This window comes from Molothrus ater, chromosome 6, assembly GCF_012460135.2.
Source record: "Molothrus ater isolate BHLD 08-10-18 breed brown headed cowbird chromosome 6, BPBGC_Mater_1.1, whole genome shotgun sequence".
NCBI lineage: Eukaryota > Metazoa > Chordata > Aves > Passeriformes > Icteridae > Molothrus > Molothrus ater.
Genome location: NC_050483.2, coordinates 59,675,687 through 59,695,971, shown reverse-complemented (window position 1 = coordinate 59,695,971; position 20,285 = coordinate 59,675,687). Strand labels below are relative to the sequence as shown.

Sequence of the window (20,285 nt, the reverse complement as noted above, 5' to 3'; positions counted from 1 at the left end):
CCTGAGCCAGGACCCTCATTAGTGCTCCCTCTACACTGACAAAGGGACTGGGCCCTTTTACTACAAGGGAAATGGGATGTGGTCTTTCATAAGATTTCAAGCATTAAATCCAAATGCAGTTTCCAGAAGAAAGCCACTCAAATCCACACGGACATCCCAGCTATGTTGCTGTACATCTCACCTCCTGAGTTCTGCATGGAAATGTCTTCTGAGTGTGGAAGTGACTATCCCAAGCTCTTGGAGGATCGTTTGTAAACTTGGCATGAGGTTTGTTTTCTAAAATGCTGCTGTGAGCAATTTGTCACTGACTGCAAGTCTGACAAACAAGCCCCTCTAGGCTAATTCAGACAGTGATTGGGAATCTGGAGCTAAGGATGGAATACAGGCTTTGAAAGCATTGCTTTTACTTATGGCATCCAAACATTCTCTTAAAATAAAAATAGCAATGACAATGCAATGCCAAGAATCCAAAAGTTAGGAAATGCCACCAACTTCATTCAGCCTTTTTTTGAGTCAGGTGTCCATTGCATGATCATGCACAACTCTTTTCCACCAACCCACCACTTCATTTGTTGTGAGGAAAGAATTAGGGCTGTCCAGGAGAGAGCTGTCTGTAGAGATGCTCACTGATTTCAAAACTGTTATTCAACTTCTTTCTATTCTTCCATTCTACATCCAGCCCCAGGTTTTATCCTGTACATGGCCCTTAAACTCCACATTTAATATGGAATTATCCATTTCCTCACAGGCATTCCTAGGGTTCTTTTGACAAAACATCCAAGTACATCACACTGGATAAAAAGTTTGTCTTCACAACAGATATTGGAGAACAGAATTAACAGCTTCCACTCAGATAAACTGTTGTTTCCTGATACCTCTACTTCCTACTTCCCTCCCATTTTCTCCATTGGAATTCCCATCAAGTGCTTCTTCCTACCATTTATCCTGAGCATGTACTTGAGAGACAGCACTAGAAGCAAAGAAAAAGAATTATGAAATGAAAACTTGAGAGAATTTGGCTGCCAAACCCTAAAAGCCTCTACTAAACATCTGTGAACTAAAATCTTTTGAGAGCCATAGAGCTTGGCCAGATTTGGGAAAAAAATGTATAGGGATGCCAGAAGATCTCCATTTGATATCAGAACAACTTTCATGCCAGATTTCAGGTGTTTGACCAAATCCTACTTGGGCTCACAATGAGAATGGACAAACCTTTGGTTTGCTTGTGGGTTATTTGTTTGTTTGATTTACACAGTGTCTTTTTCATGAAAGCATTTATAGTAGATTGAGAGGAGTTGCTAATCAAAAACAGTTAAAAAGTTGTAACAGAGATCAGTGCAATATGCACTCAAAGCATCTCAGTTCTCCTGGGGATACCAATTGAGATTTAAAATAAAAAAGTAGGAATAAGGTTCCTTGATTTTAAGGACAAGTAATACAGATTAGTAGGCAAAGGTATGTTAGACCTTGCAGTGACTCCTGGTGGCCAGCTGGCCTGGAAAAGAAGGAATATCAGTGTCAACCCCATGGCACAGGGGTGCTGTTCACAGGCTGCCAGGATCCTGAGAGCTGCAGGCACTCCCAGAAAGGTTCTTCCCTCTGGGCACCTTCCAGGGCTGCAGTTTCTCTGGAGCACCAATGACATTCCTGGCAGCTGGGATTCAACTCCACTCAGCAAGGGAAGCTTCCCAAAGGAAATCTCAAGAGTGCTTTTTTCCTGTTCTTTTCCAGCTATTTGAGTACCTAGCTCTTCCCTCATCCTCTAAGTTTTGGGTGATAATGAAAATATAAAAGCTGAAAAGTACTGAATAGCAGGAAAATATTGGAAGTTTATTAAAGATGACAAAATAGTGGTTTTCCCCTTGCTGAAAATGTCGAGGAAAGGTAGATATTTCTGACAAATTTCCAGTAGAAAATAATGAATTTCAACCAATAAAATCCTAAGAATATAAAAAAAATAATTTTCAGCATAAAACGTCTTTTGTGATTTAGTCAAAAATTTCCACAAATGTAGATATTTTCAACACAAAACCCCAAAATCTACATGTTTTATCAGAAAAGAGTCAACAGCAAATTCTGATCACAAATACTCTGATGCATTTTAAGTTTCCTTATTGTTGTTTTTCTGAGTAAATCCTTGTGGACCACAAAGAACAGCACCTTTGTGACTTCTTTCACAGAAGCATAGAATGATCCCAGAGGGCAGCCAGTGGGATCTAGGAATGATGCTGTAATTCCTGCAGGCTCTCTGGCTTTATTTGTGGGGATTTCTTTTCACTGGCCTCCAAAGGCTCTTCTCAAGTATGACTCCTCCACCCAGGAGGTGAAAGCCTAATGCTTTAGGTCAGATATGTGCAAAGGAAAAAAGGAAATCTGTTTTAAATGCAAAGGAAAACAAAGCAGATAAAGGAGTGAATTTAAGCTAAGCCAATGAGAAGTAAGAATTAATTATTTTAAAATTAATATATTTATTTCTTATAAATAAAATAGAAATTATCTTTTTAGAAATGAGCATTTTTGTGGAGGATGATGGCTGAGGCACATGTGGACAGTGAAGGCAGATGTAAACATGTAAACCATTAAGTTGTACAAAGTGCTTCCCCACTTTTAAATTGACTGAAATTAAATCAAATTAATTTGGTTTTAATGTATAAGTCAGCTCAAGTAAGCACAAGATTCTTCCTTTTCCTCATGTTCACTACTCTAGGCAGGAATAAGGTCACCCCTGGCCACATGTAGGGCAGAATTTACACTGAAGGCCCCAGCAGTGATGTGTGGAAGAGGCTTTGAGCAGCAGGAACAGCATCCAGGCTCTGGGCTTGCTCCTCACAGTTGTGCTGACAGGTCTGGAGCTGCCCTTCACACTGGCACATGCTGCTCATGCCCCCTGTCCCCTCCATGCTTTTTTATTTCTTTGACTCATATTTAACAAAGCTCCACACCTCCATCCCTAAGGACCGAGGGCCCCTATTCGTGCTCTGCATTCCCAGCAAGGCCAGCCAAACCTCCACACTGAGGCAGCTTCCAGGCACCCCCGCGTGGGATTTCCTTCAGAGGGTTCTGGGGCTCATCCAAAACCCAGCCCCATGGAGCAAAGGGCTTTCCCCACACTGTCCTATCAGAGGAGTTCAGCTCCAGCCCAGTGTCACTGCCACCTCATCAAGCTGACATGGAGGTGCCAAGAAAGTGCTGTCCTACCCTAGAACTCCAACTTGTCACCACCTCAATGTGAGCCAGTGACATTTCCTATTATTTCCACAGATCTCCAGGGTGTGAATCTGGGATATGGGCTGTAAACATAATTCACAAAGCAAGCTGAGACTGCACTGATAAATTGTATTTCTTACCCCTTTAAACACTCAACACACCAAATACATAAAATATCTTGTTTATTAACTTCTTCCTGTGTGGACAGACCCACTCCAGAGAATCAGCCCATTTTTTTTATGTCACATGAATGAAAATCAACATTGGATGACAATCTACTGTGGACCCATTTATGGTGATTTATTGAAGCTTAAGACACTGCTTTCTAAACATATTTTGTGCAACCCACCTGAGAGTCTGACCATCTGGTTAAATAAGATTTTCTAATAGATTTCAAAATGTTGCTGCACTTGGCTTGAAGATACTAATGTTAAAAACCTCAGCAGTAAGGAAAAAAGTCAAATTACACAAAGGCACAAAGAATTCCTGAGCAAAATTCTGCAGTAAATCCTGAACTGCTGCAAATTGGCATAAAACAACTTCCAGGGGGCAGGAATCTGGTGAGCTATTTAGGTATGAATGGCTGCAATTGCACAGGATCTGAAATTCTTTTTCTGGAAGAACTCAGGCAATCAGGGTTCTCCAGATTGAAATGAGTATCTTACAGGCATGATGCTGTGAGATAAAAAGCATGCTGGCTGTTTTCCAGCAAGGAACTTGAGCATGTCCTTATCTTTAAGCCTATGAGCAGTCACACTGAAGTCTCATGCTTTGGGCCTGAAATTAAACATTAACTCAAGGATTTGGGCCAGAGCCAATGAAATTTAAAAAGTGACAACTCCAAAAGCCAGGGTTGTTTTGGGAACAGTTACTCAGGTGTATCTGGTCTGAGCTCAGCTGACAGTCTCAGGGAGGGATGAAAGTCCTGTTACCTTTCTGCTTTCCAGTTATTTCAGGCCTGACAGTCTCCCATTTAACCATGGGAAATGTTTTCAAGTTAGTAAATAGCTATTGAGATAATTAAGAGAATTTAAAATAAACTTATGTAACGCCTTGCAAGATGTAGCACACAGATACCTCCTTCTCAGTCATCCAAAACACAAATAGAGGAAAATTTAAAATCTGTCACAAAGCTTTGAATTAACTGTTTTATCAATAGCTGAGTATTCTGCATCATTAACCTGCAACTTCAGCTATTAAAGTAAGTCAAGGAGACAGGAAGTGAAGATGGAAATCAGAAAGAATAAAAGCTGCAAAATTAAGCTGTTCTCTTTCACATGTGAAATTCCATATAAAATACTTCCCTATAAATAGTTGTCAATAAACACAACTGCTGCAAATGTATTTGGTAAATGTTGAGGTCAAAGGCCTCAACTGTTTATTGCCTTGTAAACTCAAAGGCAAGTAAATTTATTGCCTGAACGAGTTTCAGAGTATTGGCCATCATAAAAACTCTGCATCCAAGGTACAAACCAGCCCATGGGCTGTATCACAACTATTCCACACACAACTCAGGACCACCACATGTAGCATAATTCCAAGTATCAGAAATACATCAGGAATATATTGCTGCCATGCTGGATATACACTGCACTTCCCAGCTGAAGGAATGGATCTCACCATTTATGTCATCTAGGTCTCACACAGAGAAGATTATTACTTTATAGATCCTCTTTTCTCTAATTTTAAAAAGGTTGAATTGGTTCTAAAGCTTTCTATAAACTGATTAGAACCATGGTTAGTGTTTAGTGACAAATCCTCTCCTTAGATCCGTTATTCATGACTATGCTTCCAGCATTACTGTTTTAATAACCTTGTTATCTTCCAGCTCCAAAACATAAAAGGGCCACTTCAGAAACAAAGTACATCTGTGAATGTGTGTTTGTGTGTATGTACACACATATATAATGTATGTATATATATGTTTTCTTGACCAGGGCTCTATTTAAGGAACATTATGTTTCTGTCCTCTGAAGTTACAGCTCTAGAACTGAATGTGCTCTGTGCCCTTCTTCACATGATCCTCTCTCAAGTACTGTATGATTATTAATTATTGCAAATTAGGAGAGAACAATCTGCACAAATTGGATCAAGAGAAAATTCTAGGTTCAAGTTAATATGGCATTTGGTATAAAATACTACACTTAGTAATCTAGCCTGTAAACTCCTCAGGCATTTTCCCTCTAATGTTTTTCTCTGTACTGTGGAATATGCAGCCAGTGCTAGGAACTTTGGGGTAAATCCAGTTCTGCGGTAATTCCAATTTTTAATCCCCTTCAGTTGTGTGGTCAAAAGGAGCTGTTTGGCTGCCCAAACTGTGCTTTCCAATTTACCTGGAACTGCATCCTGCCTCCAGTCTGTGAGTCCATCTGTGAGTAGCTGATGGTATCTGCAGATAAAGCTTTGCAGGGTGTTATTTGAGAGTGAAGCTGCTGTCAGGGGATGGAGCAACAGAGTGCATCTGCCAGTGAGCAGCCCCAGCATCCCCACTTCAGCTGAGCACACACACGTGTGCACAGGCCCAGGACAGTGCATGCACACAGACAGTGCCCCTGAAGGACAGGAAATTATCAAACAACAAACCAACAGCAGCAGATTTTGAATCTACTTCCACAGATCTGCAAGCTCAAATAAGTCAGAGATTTAAACACAAAACACCCAGGAACATGCATAGGTATGCCTCATTTCCTAGACAGCTATGGCACAGGTACAGAATGTAGATTTTTGGTTTTACTCCAGACACATTTGTTTTCTGATATTGTTCCCATCAAAGAAAACTCAACTTTCCTCCAGCCCTTTCTTGGAAATGTTAAATGGTAAACACTGCTCCATCTGAGAAACTGCCCCAGCAAATTCCATGAACAAACACCTTGTCAATGTCAACAAACCAACATTTAAACTGAAAGGTATTGTCATGCTGACCCTCCTTCTTCTATTTGCACCTTTTAAAAAACCACAATTAATCCAAACCACACATAGCATGTGACAAGCATAATACCAAAATACTGTTATGTATGAGTGGGTAAATCAGAAAATTTAACACTTTTCCCCATGTTTCCAGAACAGCTTTATCCTGGGCTGATAATCTACAAATGCAGAACACTTGTGACTGAAGACTTCATTGGAGCAATGGACAATATTTCCATCCAGGAAATTCAGCTCCTGCTTCTTTCCACACCAGAACCACTTAACACACCCACTGATGAGGATTTATCACTTACAGGCACTGACTGCTTGGGGGAAAGGCTAAGAAAGCAGTACCTCCCTCCCTAGCCAGTGTTACCTAAGAGAGCATTACTCATGGTAGTAATTCCACTGGGCTTAATGGGACTAATCAGTAGAGTGGTTAAGGTGAAGGAGAAAGAGACTCCAAACTAACACAGGGAGAAAATAAGCCAAATAATAATAATGCACAATTTTAAACATCAAACTCTTCTGTCCTGTAAGTCTGTTTAGCACAATCTATGGAATAACAAGTAAGTGTTATAACATTATCCACCCATTACACTGTCAGTCGACAAACAACACAGCCATGAACTTTTCTTGGCATAATGTGGGACATAAATGGGGTTCTGTTGCTTAATCATTCTCCATGATGTTTATAGGAGGGAAATAAGAGCTCAGTATAACTAGGGGCCACAGGAGGGACACTTTAAAGGCTGCACTGCCATGTGTGTCAATACCAAGAGCTCAGCACATCTGGCTTAATTCACGTTTTAGCTGTTTGCTAACTGGAGACCAGGTGTTATTTCCTCTTTGAGATGGGAAATGCCTTTAATTGCTGCCAGTGTATCTCCCTGGTGCCAAATGGGCACTCAGCAGACCCTGTGCAAACCAGTGGAGCTGTGGGAGAAGCTGGGGCTGGGATTTGCCCATGGTGGCTCTGCAGACCACAGGCCCTTGGAACAGAGGCTGTGGCTGACTGTGCTCTTAGTCTGACAGAGCCTGAGCCCGTGCAAAGCTTCTCAGTCTTTTTGAAACAGAAATGTAGAAGATGGCTAACTCCAAAATCCCTACCCTCCTCTGAACAAAGGAAGTCTATCTCTTTAGCATTATGTCTTCCAAGATTTCTTCCAGAACAAGTTACAGCCTTTAAGGGACTCTACCCAGCAATCCTTTTTAGAAAAGCAGTTTTTAAAAACAGTCACCTGTTGCTACAGCCTTTTGGGGAGACCTTTTGACCAGTTGGACTCAGTTTGTCTTTCAAAACTCACTTAAACATTAGCAAAGCTGCTCATGAATAATTTTTCATAAGAAGCTTTTTTTTTTCACATCCACGTTTGGCAGAAAGCAGAAACAATTTGAGGCTGTTAGAGAAAAATCAAACTTGCCTCAGATGATCTGTATCCCCAAACAAGTTTAGAGCACAGCTGCAGATAGGTTTTGGAGATATGAGCTTTGTGCACTCACACAAACATCAAACCACATTACCGGCCACAGGAACATGCCAGAAAAGTTCATTTGAAAATCATTATGCATTCATTTCTACAAGTAACACCTTGTGGTCCCTGCTGTGAGTGTGGTTGTGTTGCAGCTATTTCCTTTTATGTCAGAAATGTTTTTTGGAAGTTTGGCAAGAGAAACACACTAATACTTTTGTTAAGAAAAATTTTGGTTTCCGCAGCAGGTCCTTGAGAACAGCAGCATAATGGAAGTACTCAGATTTTTATCATTTGTAACTCAATTTCAGCTTTGCCTTGCATCAGAATAAAATTCCTTCAAAGCTAATTTCAGTCCTGTCCCAAGAGAGCATTTGTCCATATCATGAAAACAGGGATTTTATTTAACAGGATTACATGCACATGCTGGTGCAGTCAGATGCCTGACTGGAATAGCAGAGTTAAGACAGGTCAGGATGAAGGTGCACTGGTGGAGCTTGGCAGGGAACCTGCTTTTAGTGTTTCTGGCTCTAGCTGAGAACATCAGTTTCTCATTGGTGAGTCCTGAAAACAAAATTCTTTCCAAAGAAAAAAGAAAAGAAATAAATCCCTTCACAAATTCTACTTCGGGCAATTGTGTATTGGTGTCGTAACTTAAAATCAACAAACCATGCAAAGGAGGTGAATCAAAGTTAAACACATCTGTGGACATGACATTCTTTGATTCTGTTTCTTACACCCACTTTTGAAAGCAGGCTTCTGATGCATCAGGCTCAGCTGGCAGAGGCATTTTATTCAAGTTCTCCCAGCCAGTGCTCCTCCACAGGTATTAAATCCCTCTGGGGAATGCAGGCACAGAGGTAATAAACATATTCGTTTCATTACAACATCTTAAAAAATGTAAAAATTCTAAAAAACCAACTGTAAGCTGACCTGCAGCCAAAGTACACATTAATTATACAGCTTAAGTCAGGCGGATGCTCAAGGAAAAGAGATATAATGTTACACCCAGCTGGATACTTTGTAGTTAGCACAAATGTAATATAAAGCGTACCAGAGTTTGTCAAGTGTCTGTCTGGATTTTCAGTTTTCATTAGTACTATAATTAAAACCACATTTTCAGCTATATTACCTATAACAAGAAAGGAATGAGAAATGAGGTTGTCAAGGTCAGTCTCTTTCTGCTCTTTATCCTGAGTATCTGCAGGCCACAAGCTGTTGAATTTGGTGTAAACCAGAGTAATAGGATGGAATGTCACGTTACAACCAAACCTTTGTGGTTGCAAAGACAAACCGGTGAGGTCACTTCCTTTAATCACCAACGGAGGGTATTTATCAACAGCCACAGAAGGCAGGGGGACAGGGAGGCAGATGACAGACAGACTGACAGATATATGGAAATACAAACACCCCAAACACAGATACCACAGAGCTGATGCACAGAACGTTCCTTTGCAGAGAGCTGCACTTGATCTTGTGCTGTCACAGTCCTTCCCATCTATAAAAGGCACATAAATGCTTTTTATGCCCTTTCTATGGTTTGTCACAGAGGGCACAGCAAAGATTTGGAAAACAGGGACAATGGATGATTGGACAAGAACAAGCTCAGAAGATTTAGACCCAGATTCACATTTTTAAAACTTTCAGAGAATTCACAATTTTGCTTAAAGCCTCTAAGGCAAAATGAGCAGGTAGCAGAATTCCCAGGAGAGGGACATGGTGTTACAATCACTATAGTGGGTGCCTTCATTAGAGATGGGTGGTGAAAAGCAGCACAGCTTCATTAAACTCAGCAGAGCTCAACATTTACCAAGGATCTGACCCATAAATTCCAGTACCAAAAATGCAAATTTTTTTTCACATTCAAGTGCATGTAAGTACTTGAGGCAACCAAAGCACCAGTGAATGCAAATGGAATTCCCTAGCTGTGGTCTAGAAGGTAAATATGGGTTTAGCTCTCATGAAACTCAGAAAAAGAAAAAGAAAAAAAGAATAAAAAAGCAAAGCAGCTGATCAGTCATGTTAAATATAAATGACAGTTTACTTGTGGTACTAAAAGGGGATTTTAGCTTCATTAAAAACAAAAGCTAACTACTATGAAGGAGATGAGTGAACTATTACAACACTGAAAGACTTAAAAACGATACCCCAGGAGATAACATTCTGAGAATAAAGTGAAAGAGCTCATATAAAATACAAAAGGTGTGTTGTAAAGAAGGATCAGAAGGGCAGACTTTGAGCTTCATCCAGCCATAAATCAAAAGCTTGTTCTCCATCATTCTTGTCTATGAGGTCAGCTTTGATTCCCAAGCCACAATTCCCAAAGGATGGAGGTATTTCTATTGGCAAGTATGTGTCTTTCTTCCCCCGGGCTGGCTCTGCCAGCCCTGCTGTCACCATGGACTGTCATTATCTCAATCTCTTTACTGCCCAGGATTGTTCCATCCCGGAGCCATAGGGAACTATCACAGGCCTGCGAGAGGAAAACCCATTCAGAAGACCGAGAGCATTTGCAACAGATTAATTGACAAAGAAGTTTATCAAGCCAGGCCATCTGCAATAGTTCAGTGATTCTCCTTCACGGGGACCAAATGCTTTAGCACTCCAGGTGACATGTCAGAGATACAAGCTGTCACACAAAATAAATTGTTAAAAAACAGCTCAAAACCTCTAACTCACCAAAGAATACAATATCACTTCTTTAGCCAGTCACGTGCTTCATATCTCTTGCATTTGAGTCACTGAAGCAGTAATCTTTGAGCTTTAGCTCAGGCAGACTGGCCACACTCACAGTCTGTGCAAACAGGGCTCCCCACCCGAGCACTGGAGACTGGTTCAGCACCTCCGTTCGCAGTCAGGCAGCAGACGAAGGGCAGACACTTCCCAGACTGAAATAAACACAAAATACATTTAGCATGTTGTTTCCTCATCCTTCATGTAACATACTGAACCAGATAATTGTTTTCTTAAACGAAAAAAAAAATAATTTCAAAAGACTTCTTGAATATTACTCAACACACCAGACTTTTATAGTGTTCTTGCACAGTGAATTCCATTATTTGCTCCATTAGTACCATAAAGGTTTTGCTTCAGTAATTCTCACTTACTATGGAGCAACGTTGCTGTGTGGTGTAAAACCTGATAGTTACTGCGAGTATCTCTAACAGAGATAACATTTACACAGAATAATACAGACATCCGATCCCGTATGTTTCTGGAGATAAAAACCTTCATTCTTTTGGCAACAAATCGTAGGGGAAAGGCTTCGATGGGGGTAAAACTTAAATTTTTAATACAAGATCGCCCTCTACTGTTTAGGAGAGAGGAAAATGAGTGAGGATCGCAGAGAGTGATTTGGGCTGGAAGGGACCTTAAAGCCCATCTCATCCCAACTCCTGCCACAGCAGGGACACCTTCCACCACCCCAGGGTGCTCCAAGCCCCGTCCAGCCTGGCCTTGGACACTTCCAGGGATCTGTTCCACCTATTGTTTTTCACCCTCCATAAACAACAACCTGGAAAAGTAAAATGATTCTTTGTGGGATGTTGTGGTGCTATGACTGGTGGAGGGCTCCCAAAGAGATCTGGGACACACGTGAATTATCAGGCTTGCTAAAACTTCCAGAAAGTGAGATATGAAATGAGAAGTGACAGGTCTTTGGCATCACAGGTGATTGTTTGGAGTTATCAGTTATCAACATGCTTCAAATTATTTTGATGATTTGGACATTTCAGATCTGATTTTATATCTCCTTGCAGGGAAAGATCACATCTATAGAGCTTGTTTATTCAAGGTTTATCTTTACCTAAGAGGATGTAGCTTCAATCTCCTCCCCTCCTTGTTTCACACCACTCCCCTGGCTCTCTCTGCCACACACTCACGGTCACTCCAAGCTTTTACCTGATGTAAATCAATTATTTATTTTGCCCATGAAACCCGAGTGCTGAATGGCAGATAGAAGATGTCACTTGTGTGCAGCACTCCACTGTCCCCAGAGATGAGAGCTCTTCCTGTGACCCAGGGACAGCAAAACCAGGTTAGGCTTGGCTGTACTTGTGTGGAATTTCAACACTTTACTGGTGTGAAAAGTTCTGAGCTTGGGATATAAAGCTCCTCACTTTGATTGGTGCAGGCAGACAACAGCCATGTGTACCCAGAGGAACATGCACCTGCAGTTCCTGGCCCAGCCAATTATCTAAAAGCTCAATTAAAATTCTGATTAAATCATACCTTTCACCAACTAAATCGTCCAAATTATAAATTTCAACCTATGTCTTTTATCCACTTCACAGGCCCTCAGTCCATCAACTGATAAAGACTTCCAGAATGTAAAGCCTTGATGTTGATGCTCTCCTTTTTAGATGTCAAAAAGGCACTTTTTGGCAGAAAACTAACCTTTCCTACAAAATAGACAACAAACAATTTGATGTGCTGGGCAACAGCTCAATTTAAGAAATAAGCAGACCACTCTGATAGGCAATCAGCCAATAAACACAATATTTGTAATTTAATTCTGGAAGATGACAAGGGTAATAAGGAAACTCACAGGACTTCCCCAAGGCAGGATTTGGGGTGCTTTTTCCCAATCTTTTTCCTAGATCTAGTTCAAATTTCACACCTACTAGCCCTATTTATTTCTGCCACAGCCATTATCACCACTTTCTGTGCAATACCATTTTGATTTCCACTACATGAAGGCACCCAAATTCCTGGGAATTCTTCTGACCTTTTCAAAGAGTGACCAGGAGCCAACAATTACCATTGTTGCTCTTTTCATATTTATTTGTCAGCCTCACACTGCTGCTTCCATAAAGCTGCAATCCCCAGACTTCAAGTCTGCAATAACTTTCTCCTGAATAGGAAAAAAATCAATAACGGGGGGAAAAAATACAGCAAATTTCACATTTTGATCAGAGTACAAGTGTTGCACATGATATCTAATGGGACCACAGTTAAAACAAAAGCAAACAACATACCTGCTCCTTTGTGCCTTTCCTGAGTTATTAAAATCATGTTTGCAGCTACAGTGACTGCCTGTCCTCACGCTGCCTCAATCCTTAGGAGGTATTTCTTCCCATAGTTCATCATGGTTTGCAACATCTGGATTGTTTTAATTCCCCATTATGCTAAGTAATGTAATTTTTGTACCTCTGCTATCATATTCTGAGTTTTAATAAACTCGTCTTCTCCGTGATCCTCTCATCATCTGTTTCTTCATTCCCTGAACCCATCCCAAATCCTGCCCTTTCAAGCAATTTGCTCCTACAATCCTTCTCAGGCATGTTTCAATAAAACTTCCAGCTGTGGAACCAAAGTTACCACGTAGGACTAAAATTTAAAATCTCCACACCTGGAAATCTTGCACTGGTCCTACTGGGAGTCCTACCAAGCTCAAACCACTTGTGGCCAGCCATTCCTTTGACTTGGAACATCTTTGGAAGCCTCCGTGGCATTACCCTCAAAATTAATGCCAAAACTCACTGTCTGTGCCTGGATCCTTTGCAGCATAGCTCTATGTGTGTCTAAACACAGGCTGTAGAAATGCCTTAATACAATTTTAATAAACAAAATCCCACACTGGTAATTGATGCATTTCTTCTTCTTGATTAATGGCCAGAGTTACTCACAGAATAAACCAGAAATTCTGAAAAAAAAGATCTACTGGAATTCCCTAAGCATAGGCAGCAGCCCAGCTCTTAAAAAGAGGGAGCCAAGAATATTTTTTCCTCCCTGGAGTGATCCTTCCTGCTAGTTATGTTCAGATAACTCCATGCAAGAGCCTCAAAAAAGTATTTTTACAGCTCAATTGAAAGCAGTATCAAGATAAGAATACTTTACTTCAAGTTCACAGCTTAAAAGTGCAAAAATGGCTCATTTTTTACTATTGGAAAGTCCTATGGTCTCTGCATATGGAATTGACCACCCAAAACCTCCACAAGGCACCTGCTCGAGATCATCCCTGCTCTCGCATATTCTGTGAGCAAAGACTCACATCCTTCTCCATTTTATCACTGAATCACAGAATGTTTTGGGTTGAAAGGGAATTTAAAGCTCATCCAGTTCCACCTTCTGCCATCAGCAGGCACCTTCCACTAGACCAGGTTGTTCCAAGCCGATCTTAGAGCATTGCCAGGCAGGGGGCAGCCATAGATTCTCTGGGGAATCGGAGTCAGGGCCTCACCACCCTCACAAGGGAGAGTTTTCTCGCTAATATCCCATCTAACCCTGCCATATATCTTTGTGAATTCATTCCCCTTTGCTCTATCACTGTTAAGAACCACTACGATTACCAGAACAGGATAACTAGGAACACACCCTCAAGAGGAATTTAAAATTTAATTAGGGGCGGGGGATCCGCCCGGAGCCCTCACGGAGCCCTCACGGAGCCCTCACGGAGCCCTCACGGAGCCCTCACGGAGCCCTCACGGAGCCCTCACGGAGCCCTCACGGAGCCCTCACGGAGCCCTCACGGAGCCCTCACGGAGCCCTCACGGAGCCCTCACGGAGCCCTCACGGAGCCCTCACGGAGCCCTCACGGAGCCCTCACGGAGCCCTCACGGAGCCCTCACGGAGCCCAGCGCTCGAGACCGTCCCTTCCCGCCTCGCCCAATCAGCGCGGGGATCATCGCTTATATTTGCATATTGAACCCCGCCCTCCTCGCTGATCACCAATCAGAGCGCTCCTTTCATGAAGTCGGGGGGAAGGTCTGCTCGGCTTTCCACGCACACGCTGAGCCGCAGCTTCCCATTGGGCAATGGGCCGGTGGGCGGGGCCAACTTGAACGGGCGGCGGCGGGGAGCGGCGCCATGGTGAAACCGCTGAGGGATCAGGATCGGGATCGGGATCGGGATCGGGATCGGGATCGGGATCCCGGTGCCGCCGAGGGTCCCGGCCCCACGATGAGCCCCCCGCTCTCCCCGCAGCCCGCTGCGGCGCCAGCCGACGGCTTCGTCTCCTCAGACGATGAGTCCGCCGATGAGGACCCAAGCCCGCTCCACATCTCCTGGTAAGGCGGCACCCGCGGGGTCCTTTCTCTGAGGAAATTGTATTAAATCGCTATCCTGAGAAACAAGAGGGTGTTCCCTTCGCAAGGAAAACCCGAGCCGGGCTCTGGTGACCTTCCGGGCTGGGGGTGGTGCTGGGGAAGTGTCGGAGGATGTGGTTGGGGTTGGAAGGGGCCTCTGGGGCTGGTCCAACCGCCCTGCCCAAGGGCTCACCCACAGCAGGAGCCAAGGATCGCATCCAGGTGGGTTTAAAATGTTTCCATTTAAAACTTCACAACTTCTCTGGCAGCCCGTTCCAGGCCTCTGTTTTTACAGGGTGAGGAGCTCCTGGCACAGAGAAGCTGTGGCTGCCCCATCCCTGGAAGTGTTCCAGGCCAGCTTGGACAGGGCTTGGAGCAACCTGGGATCGTGGAAATTGTCCCTGCCCACGGCAGGGGATTGGAACAAGATGATCTTTAAGGTCCCCTCCAACCCAAAGCTTTTGTCACCCTCAAAGTAACATTTTTCCTCATATTCACTTCCCGTGTTTCATTTTGTTCCTGTTTGTCTCATTGTCCCACCAGACACTGGTGAAAAAGTCCCACCCTCTTGACACCCCCTCTAAAGACATTTATACATTTGAAAAATTGAAATCTTCCCTTCTGATTTTTATTTATTTTACTTTTTATTTTCCAATAGGTTGTCTTTGTCTCCTCTCTACTCTTCAGAGTTCCTGGGATTATGTTCCCTTCCAGGTAAGAAGCATTCACTGAAATTTGCAGGCATATTTGAGAGCTGAAGAGGGGTAATACCTTGTACCCCAAATTTCTGTGTTGTGGGTGACTTCTTTTGTAATCTACCCCTGGAATAAGTGTTTTGGAAACACCAAAGCTAATCTAGAGAATATCTTAATGCAAGATTGTGGTTTTTAAGTCAAAAAAGTAAACATATAAACTTTGTCTGCATTTTTAATTACCAGAACTGCTGCCATGGTGAATCTCCATTCAACTCTTAAGTGATCTTTATTCAGCCCTTTTATTTGTTGGATGATTTTTTTTGTGTTTGGTGGGGGGATTTTATGCTGTACCCTGATTTAAAATATCCAAAACTTTTTATCTGGAAAATATAAAGCACCTTAAAACCTTGGGCAGATTTCTTTCATTAATCCTATTGCATTACAGTATTAAGCAGATAATGGTGTTTAAACTGTCTTCTGCACCAGGGATCTACTTGCAAAAACAAGAACTATGTTTTATTCAGGGTGTGGCTTTGTTCCTTGCTTTGATTTTGGGGGGAGGCTGCCTGTGCTCTGTTCTGCTGCAGCAGCCCTCCCATAAATATCACTTACCTGCAGTGGTAATTATTGTTCATAACTTGTTTCAGGTTGCAGGTTTAAGGATATCAGAAGAAATCTTCAGAAAGATATAGGTGAGTGTTCTTTGTGCCAAGGGCAATTCCATGAATATTCCATGACTATGGAATAAATAGTCAGGATATTTCCAGGCAGGGGCTGCACAGTACCCCTGAGGCATCTTCAGAGCAGCTGGGATCAAGATGAATTACAAACTTGTAGTCTTCCTTTTTCCCAGAGAAAAGGTGAAATTGGGATAGAAGAGATGGAATCATGTAAAGATTTCTGCTGAGTATTCAGCTGTAAGCACTAAAGAGCAGAGACCAACAGCAAATCCCCTCAGTGTCTGGGCAAGTCAAGCTTAGGAAGGAACTCCTGGCTGTGAGGCTGGGGAGGCCCTGGCACAGAGAAGCTGTGGCTGCCCCTGGATCCCTGGCAGTGTCCAAGGCCAGGCTGGACAGGGCTTGGAGCAGCCTGGGACAGTGGAAGGTGTTCCTGCCATGGCAGGGGTGGAATGAGATGGGCTTTGAGGTCCTTTCCAACCCAAACCATCCTGGGATTCTGTGATTTTAACTGGAGAGGGGACAGAAACGTCCTTAAGTGGATAACAGGCTGTCCTGAGTGCTGCTGTGTTCTCCAGTGAGATTCTCTCAGGATTCCCTCTGAACTGAGAAAATTCCTCTCCTGGATTAGCTGAAGGGAAATGTGGGGGAGGCTCAGTGGAAGAAAGAGTGCTCAAACCAAAATTGCTCACTCCTACTGCCTTAGCCCCAAAGATTAAACAAGAGATCAGGACCAAGGTCCTTATCTGCTTATCCTTAAGCTTGATTGGCTTTTGTTTATCTGCAAGTGTCTTAATCCATTGGCAGGAGAACTAAAGAGCTGTGGGATCCAGGATGTTTTTGTGCTTTGTACCAGAGGAGAGCTCTCAAAATACCGAGTGCCAAACCTGATTGACACCTACCAACAGCACGGGATGTGTGTGCACCACCACCCCATTCCTGATGGGAATGCTCCTGACATTGCCACCTGCTGCAAGATCCTGGAAGAGCTCAGAACCTGCCTGGAAAATAAGCAGAAAACAATGATACAGTAGGTTCTGCCTCCCCATCACCCCACCTTCCTGTAAAGGATGCCAGCTTCTCTCCAGGTGTATGAGCAGGGGAAATAGGATGGTGTGAAAAGGCAGTTGCAATCTTTAGGGTTAGATCATGCTGTGAAGTCTGCTTGTTCCTCCTCTCTCCTGTTTGGAGGGAATTCTTCCTTTCAGAAGATCAGAATGTCCTGTTTCAAGATTAGAATGTCCCATTTCCCCTTGCTCTGTCCAGCAAGAGTTTTAAAGTGTGTTTTGAGTGGCAGGCACAGGGCTCCTTGCTCCCAGCCTACCTGGATATCAGGTGTACAGAATGAGTTGGGAGCTAAAACACTCTTTTGTCAGAGGCTGTGACTGCCCCATCCCTGGAAGTGTTCCAGGCCAGGGATGGGGCTTGGAACAACCTGATCCAGTGGAGGGTGTCCCTGCCCATGGCAGGGGGTGGAATGAAGTGACTCTAAGGTCCCTTCTAACCCAAACCACTCTATAATTCTATAACATTTCTCTGGACTATTTATCAGGGACTCAGTGGGTTCCAGCAGTGCAAAATTCACTCCTGATTTCCATGAATGAGTTTAAAGGAATTTATTTAGCTGAGCTCAGAAGAGAAGGGAAGAGCTTTCCAAATTCCATGTTCCCTGAATGATCCCACTGACACCTTCCTGTACAGAAATCCACTGAGTCCTTGGTCTTCCTGCTGTTCTCACATCTGTCCTCAAACCCTTAATCTGGAGTAGGATTTAAAGAAATTTGAAATTGTCCATCCTCCTACTGTTTCCTGTCCTCCTGTGCCTTTGAGACTATTAGCAGGAATGAAGGGGAACTTTAAATAGGAAGTTTCCATGGAAAGATACAGAAGGTCTGGAGAATAAATAGGCTATATCCCTGTAGGTATAGAAATAGAATATAGAAAATACGTTTAAATTCTTGTTCTGACTTCTTTTGTACCACTGCTCCTCTTGATTGTATTAAGGCAAGAACTGTGTCCATCTCTTTATGTGTTGGAGGGTCCCTGGGTGCTGCAGTTTGCTACAGCTTGTTCCAACCAGATGTTTTCTTTTCTTCCAGCTGTTATGGTGGCCTTGGACGCTCATGTCTTGGTAAGCATTTGTCTCCATCCCACAAACCCACAGAGCCAAATTCTGCTGGAAGCTTCTCTGTGGCTGCAATCCAAACTGCCACTACCAGGAGCAGCCTGGTTAATAGAAAGGACATGAACCAATTCCTCTGCATCTGATTCACCCCAGTGTTGCCCCTTAAAGCTTTCAGGAGTGTTAGTTACTGTGTGTTCCCAGAAGGAAGGGGTGGGAATATGGCCAGAAGACACAAAGGGGAATTTACTGGGTGTACTGGCACTCATTCCTGAAAAGCCTAGGAATTGTATCCCAGATGCTGCTGGGAGGGCAGGGGGGACATAGTGGGAGGGTTTTCACCTATTTCTGAAGCCCATAGGCTTAGGCAGGAGCAGCAGGGAGATGGGCCAGTACCCAGAGATACGATTCTGCAAGAGATCCAAGAGCTCAGGGGCCTGGATAGGTTTGCCAGGATGGTTTTCATGGGACAAATCAGTGGCTGTGTGCAGTCAGAGGTGCTCAGCAGCACTCAGGTGTAAACACTTTCCCTTGCAGTAGCTGCCTGTCTCCTGCTCCAGCTTTCAGACACCCTGGCACCTCAGCAGGTGATAGAGAGCCTCAGGAACCTGAGAGGATCAGGGGCCATACAGACCATCAAGGTAATGGGGCTGCAGCAGGTAATACACAGGTCCAAACACCAGTGAGAGCTCAGGCAGTCCCCTCCTTCAGTTCCCAGAGATACCTTTGCCTTTCCAACAGCTGCTCTCTGGGGTTTGAGCTGTTTCCTGCTTTCAAGAAACAGCTTCTCCCAAGAGGAAAAGGCCTCAAGTTGTGCCAGAAAAGGTTTGAGTTGGATAATAGAGGAAATTTCTTCACTGAAAGGGTTGTCCAGCCCTGGCACAGCTGCCCATGGCAGGGGTGGAGTCCCCATCCCTGGAGGGATTAAAAAGCCATGTGAATGCACTTAGGGATGTGGGGTAGTGGTGGCCTTAGAGTGCTGCGGGAATGGTTGCACTCAAAGACCTTAGAGAGATTTTCCAACCTAAATGAGTCCACGATTCCAAATAAAGCAGCTTTGAATTCTGACAACTCCCACCTCTGAGGACCACATTTTGCATTACCTTGGGGTAATGCATCACCTGTGGCCATTATGGGGAACTACAGGATCCAGGTCAACATCCATGGAATCTGACAGTGAAAAATCCCAGAGGATGTGGAGTAAGCACACAAAGAACAAATGGACCAGAGGGTGCAGTTTTCATCCAGGGCTATCAAACAGCTTTTTAACACAGGTGGTGCCTCTTGCTAAAGCACAGAGCACTCACTGCAGGCCTGGTTGTGCATTTCCAGCAGTACAATTTCCTCCATGACTTCCGGGAGAACCTGGCTGCTCACCTGGCCACAAAGGACCCGGTGCTGAGATCGGCGTCGCGGTAGCTGATCCTGCCATGGGGTCTGTGCCTGTGTGGAAAACTCCTGGACAAGACACTTCTCTGCTGACCTTTCCTCAGTGCTACTGCCTGTGTGACACAGCTGCTGCCTTCCAAATCCGTGTGTAAAGTACTGGGATGGGGAAGGAAATCCTAGAGAACATGTGGCATCTTCCCCTCTTTGGTGATTTTAATACTCACTGCCTGAAAAATACATGTACAAGTGTGTTTGTGTCCATTGCTGTTCTGCTGGGAGAATGAAGCTGGATAGAAGTTCCATCTCTGGAGCTGTTTAAAACAGCCTCACACCATCAGCTCTGCTGTAAAGCAAAGTCAAGGCAAGCTGGAGCTCTCACCCCTTCTGAGCTTTTAACAACTCGTTCTAAAATGTCACAGGCTCTGCTCCATGTGTTGAGGGCTATTTGGGAAGGAGTCTCCTCATTCCAAGAGCAGGAGGTGTTGTACCACAAATCTGTGACACACCCAGCAGGGGGGCTGTAGGTGACTGTGGCAGGAAGACACTGCTGCAGCTGCGTGGGTGAGCTGGCACAGCCCTTCTGCCTGCTGCCACCACTGAGAGTAAACAAACAATCAGCTGTGGGCTGGGAGAGGAGCTCAGAACAGTCCTCTAACAGGCCCCAGCCCTCCTGTTTCACTATATCCATTCATAAAAGCATGATGAAACAGCTCCTGGCTTTTGCTCAAGTTCAGGATTTTGCTAAAGTTCAGGACCATCTCAAGTCAGAAGTTGGGATGAGACTCCACACA

General features: G+C 43.7%; 1 protein-coding gene across 1 annotated transcript; it reads left to right on the top strand.

The window, feature by feature from the left end:
* Positions 1–14,393: 14,393 nt before the first annotated feature.
* On the top strand, positions 14,394–19,763 carry CDKN3 (cyclin dependent kinase inhibitor 3). The gene is made up of 7 exons (XM_036384645.2): positions 14,394–14,593; positions 15,270–15,325; positions 15,954–15,998; positions 16,791–17,013; positions 18,083–18,114; positions 18,643–18,746; positions 19,438–19,763. The coding sequence occupies exons 1-7, from the start codon at positions 14,394–14,396 to the stop codon at positions 19,522–19,524; spliced, it is 747 nt and encodes a 248-aa protein (XP_036240538.2). The 3' UTR covers positions 19,525–19,763.
* Positions 19,764–20,285: the final 522 nt, after the last annotated feature.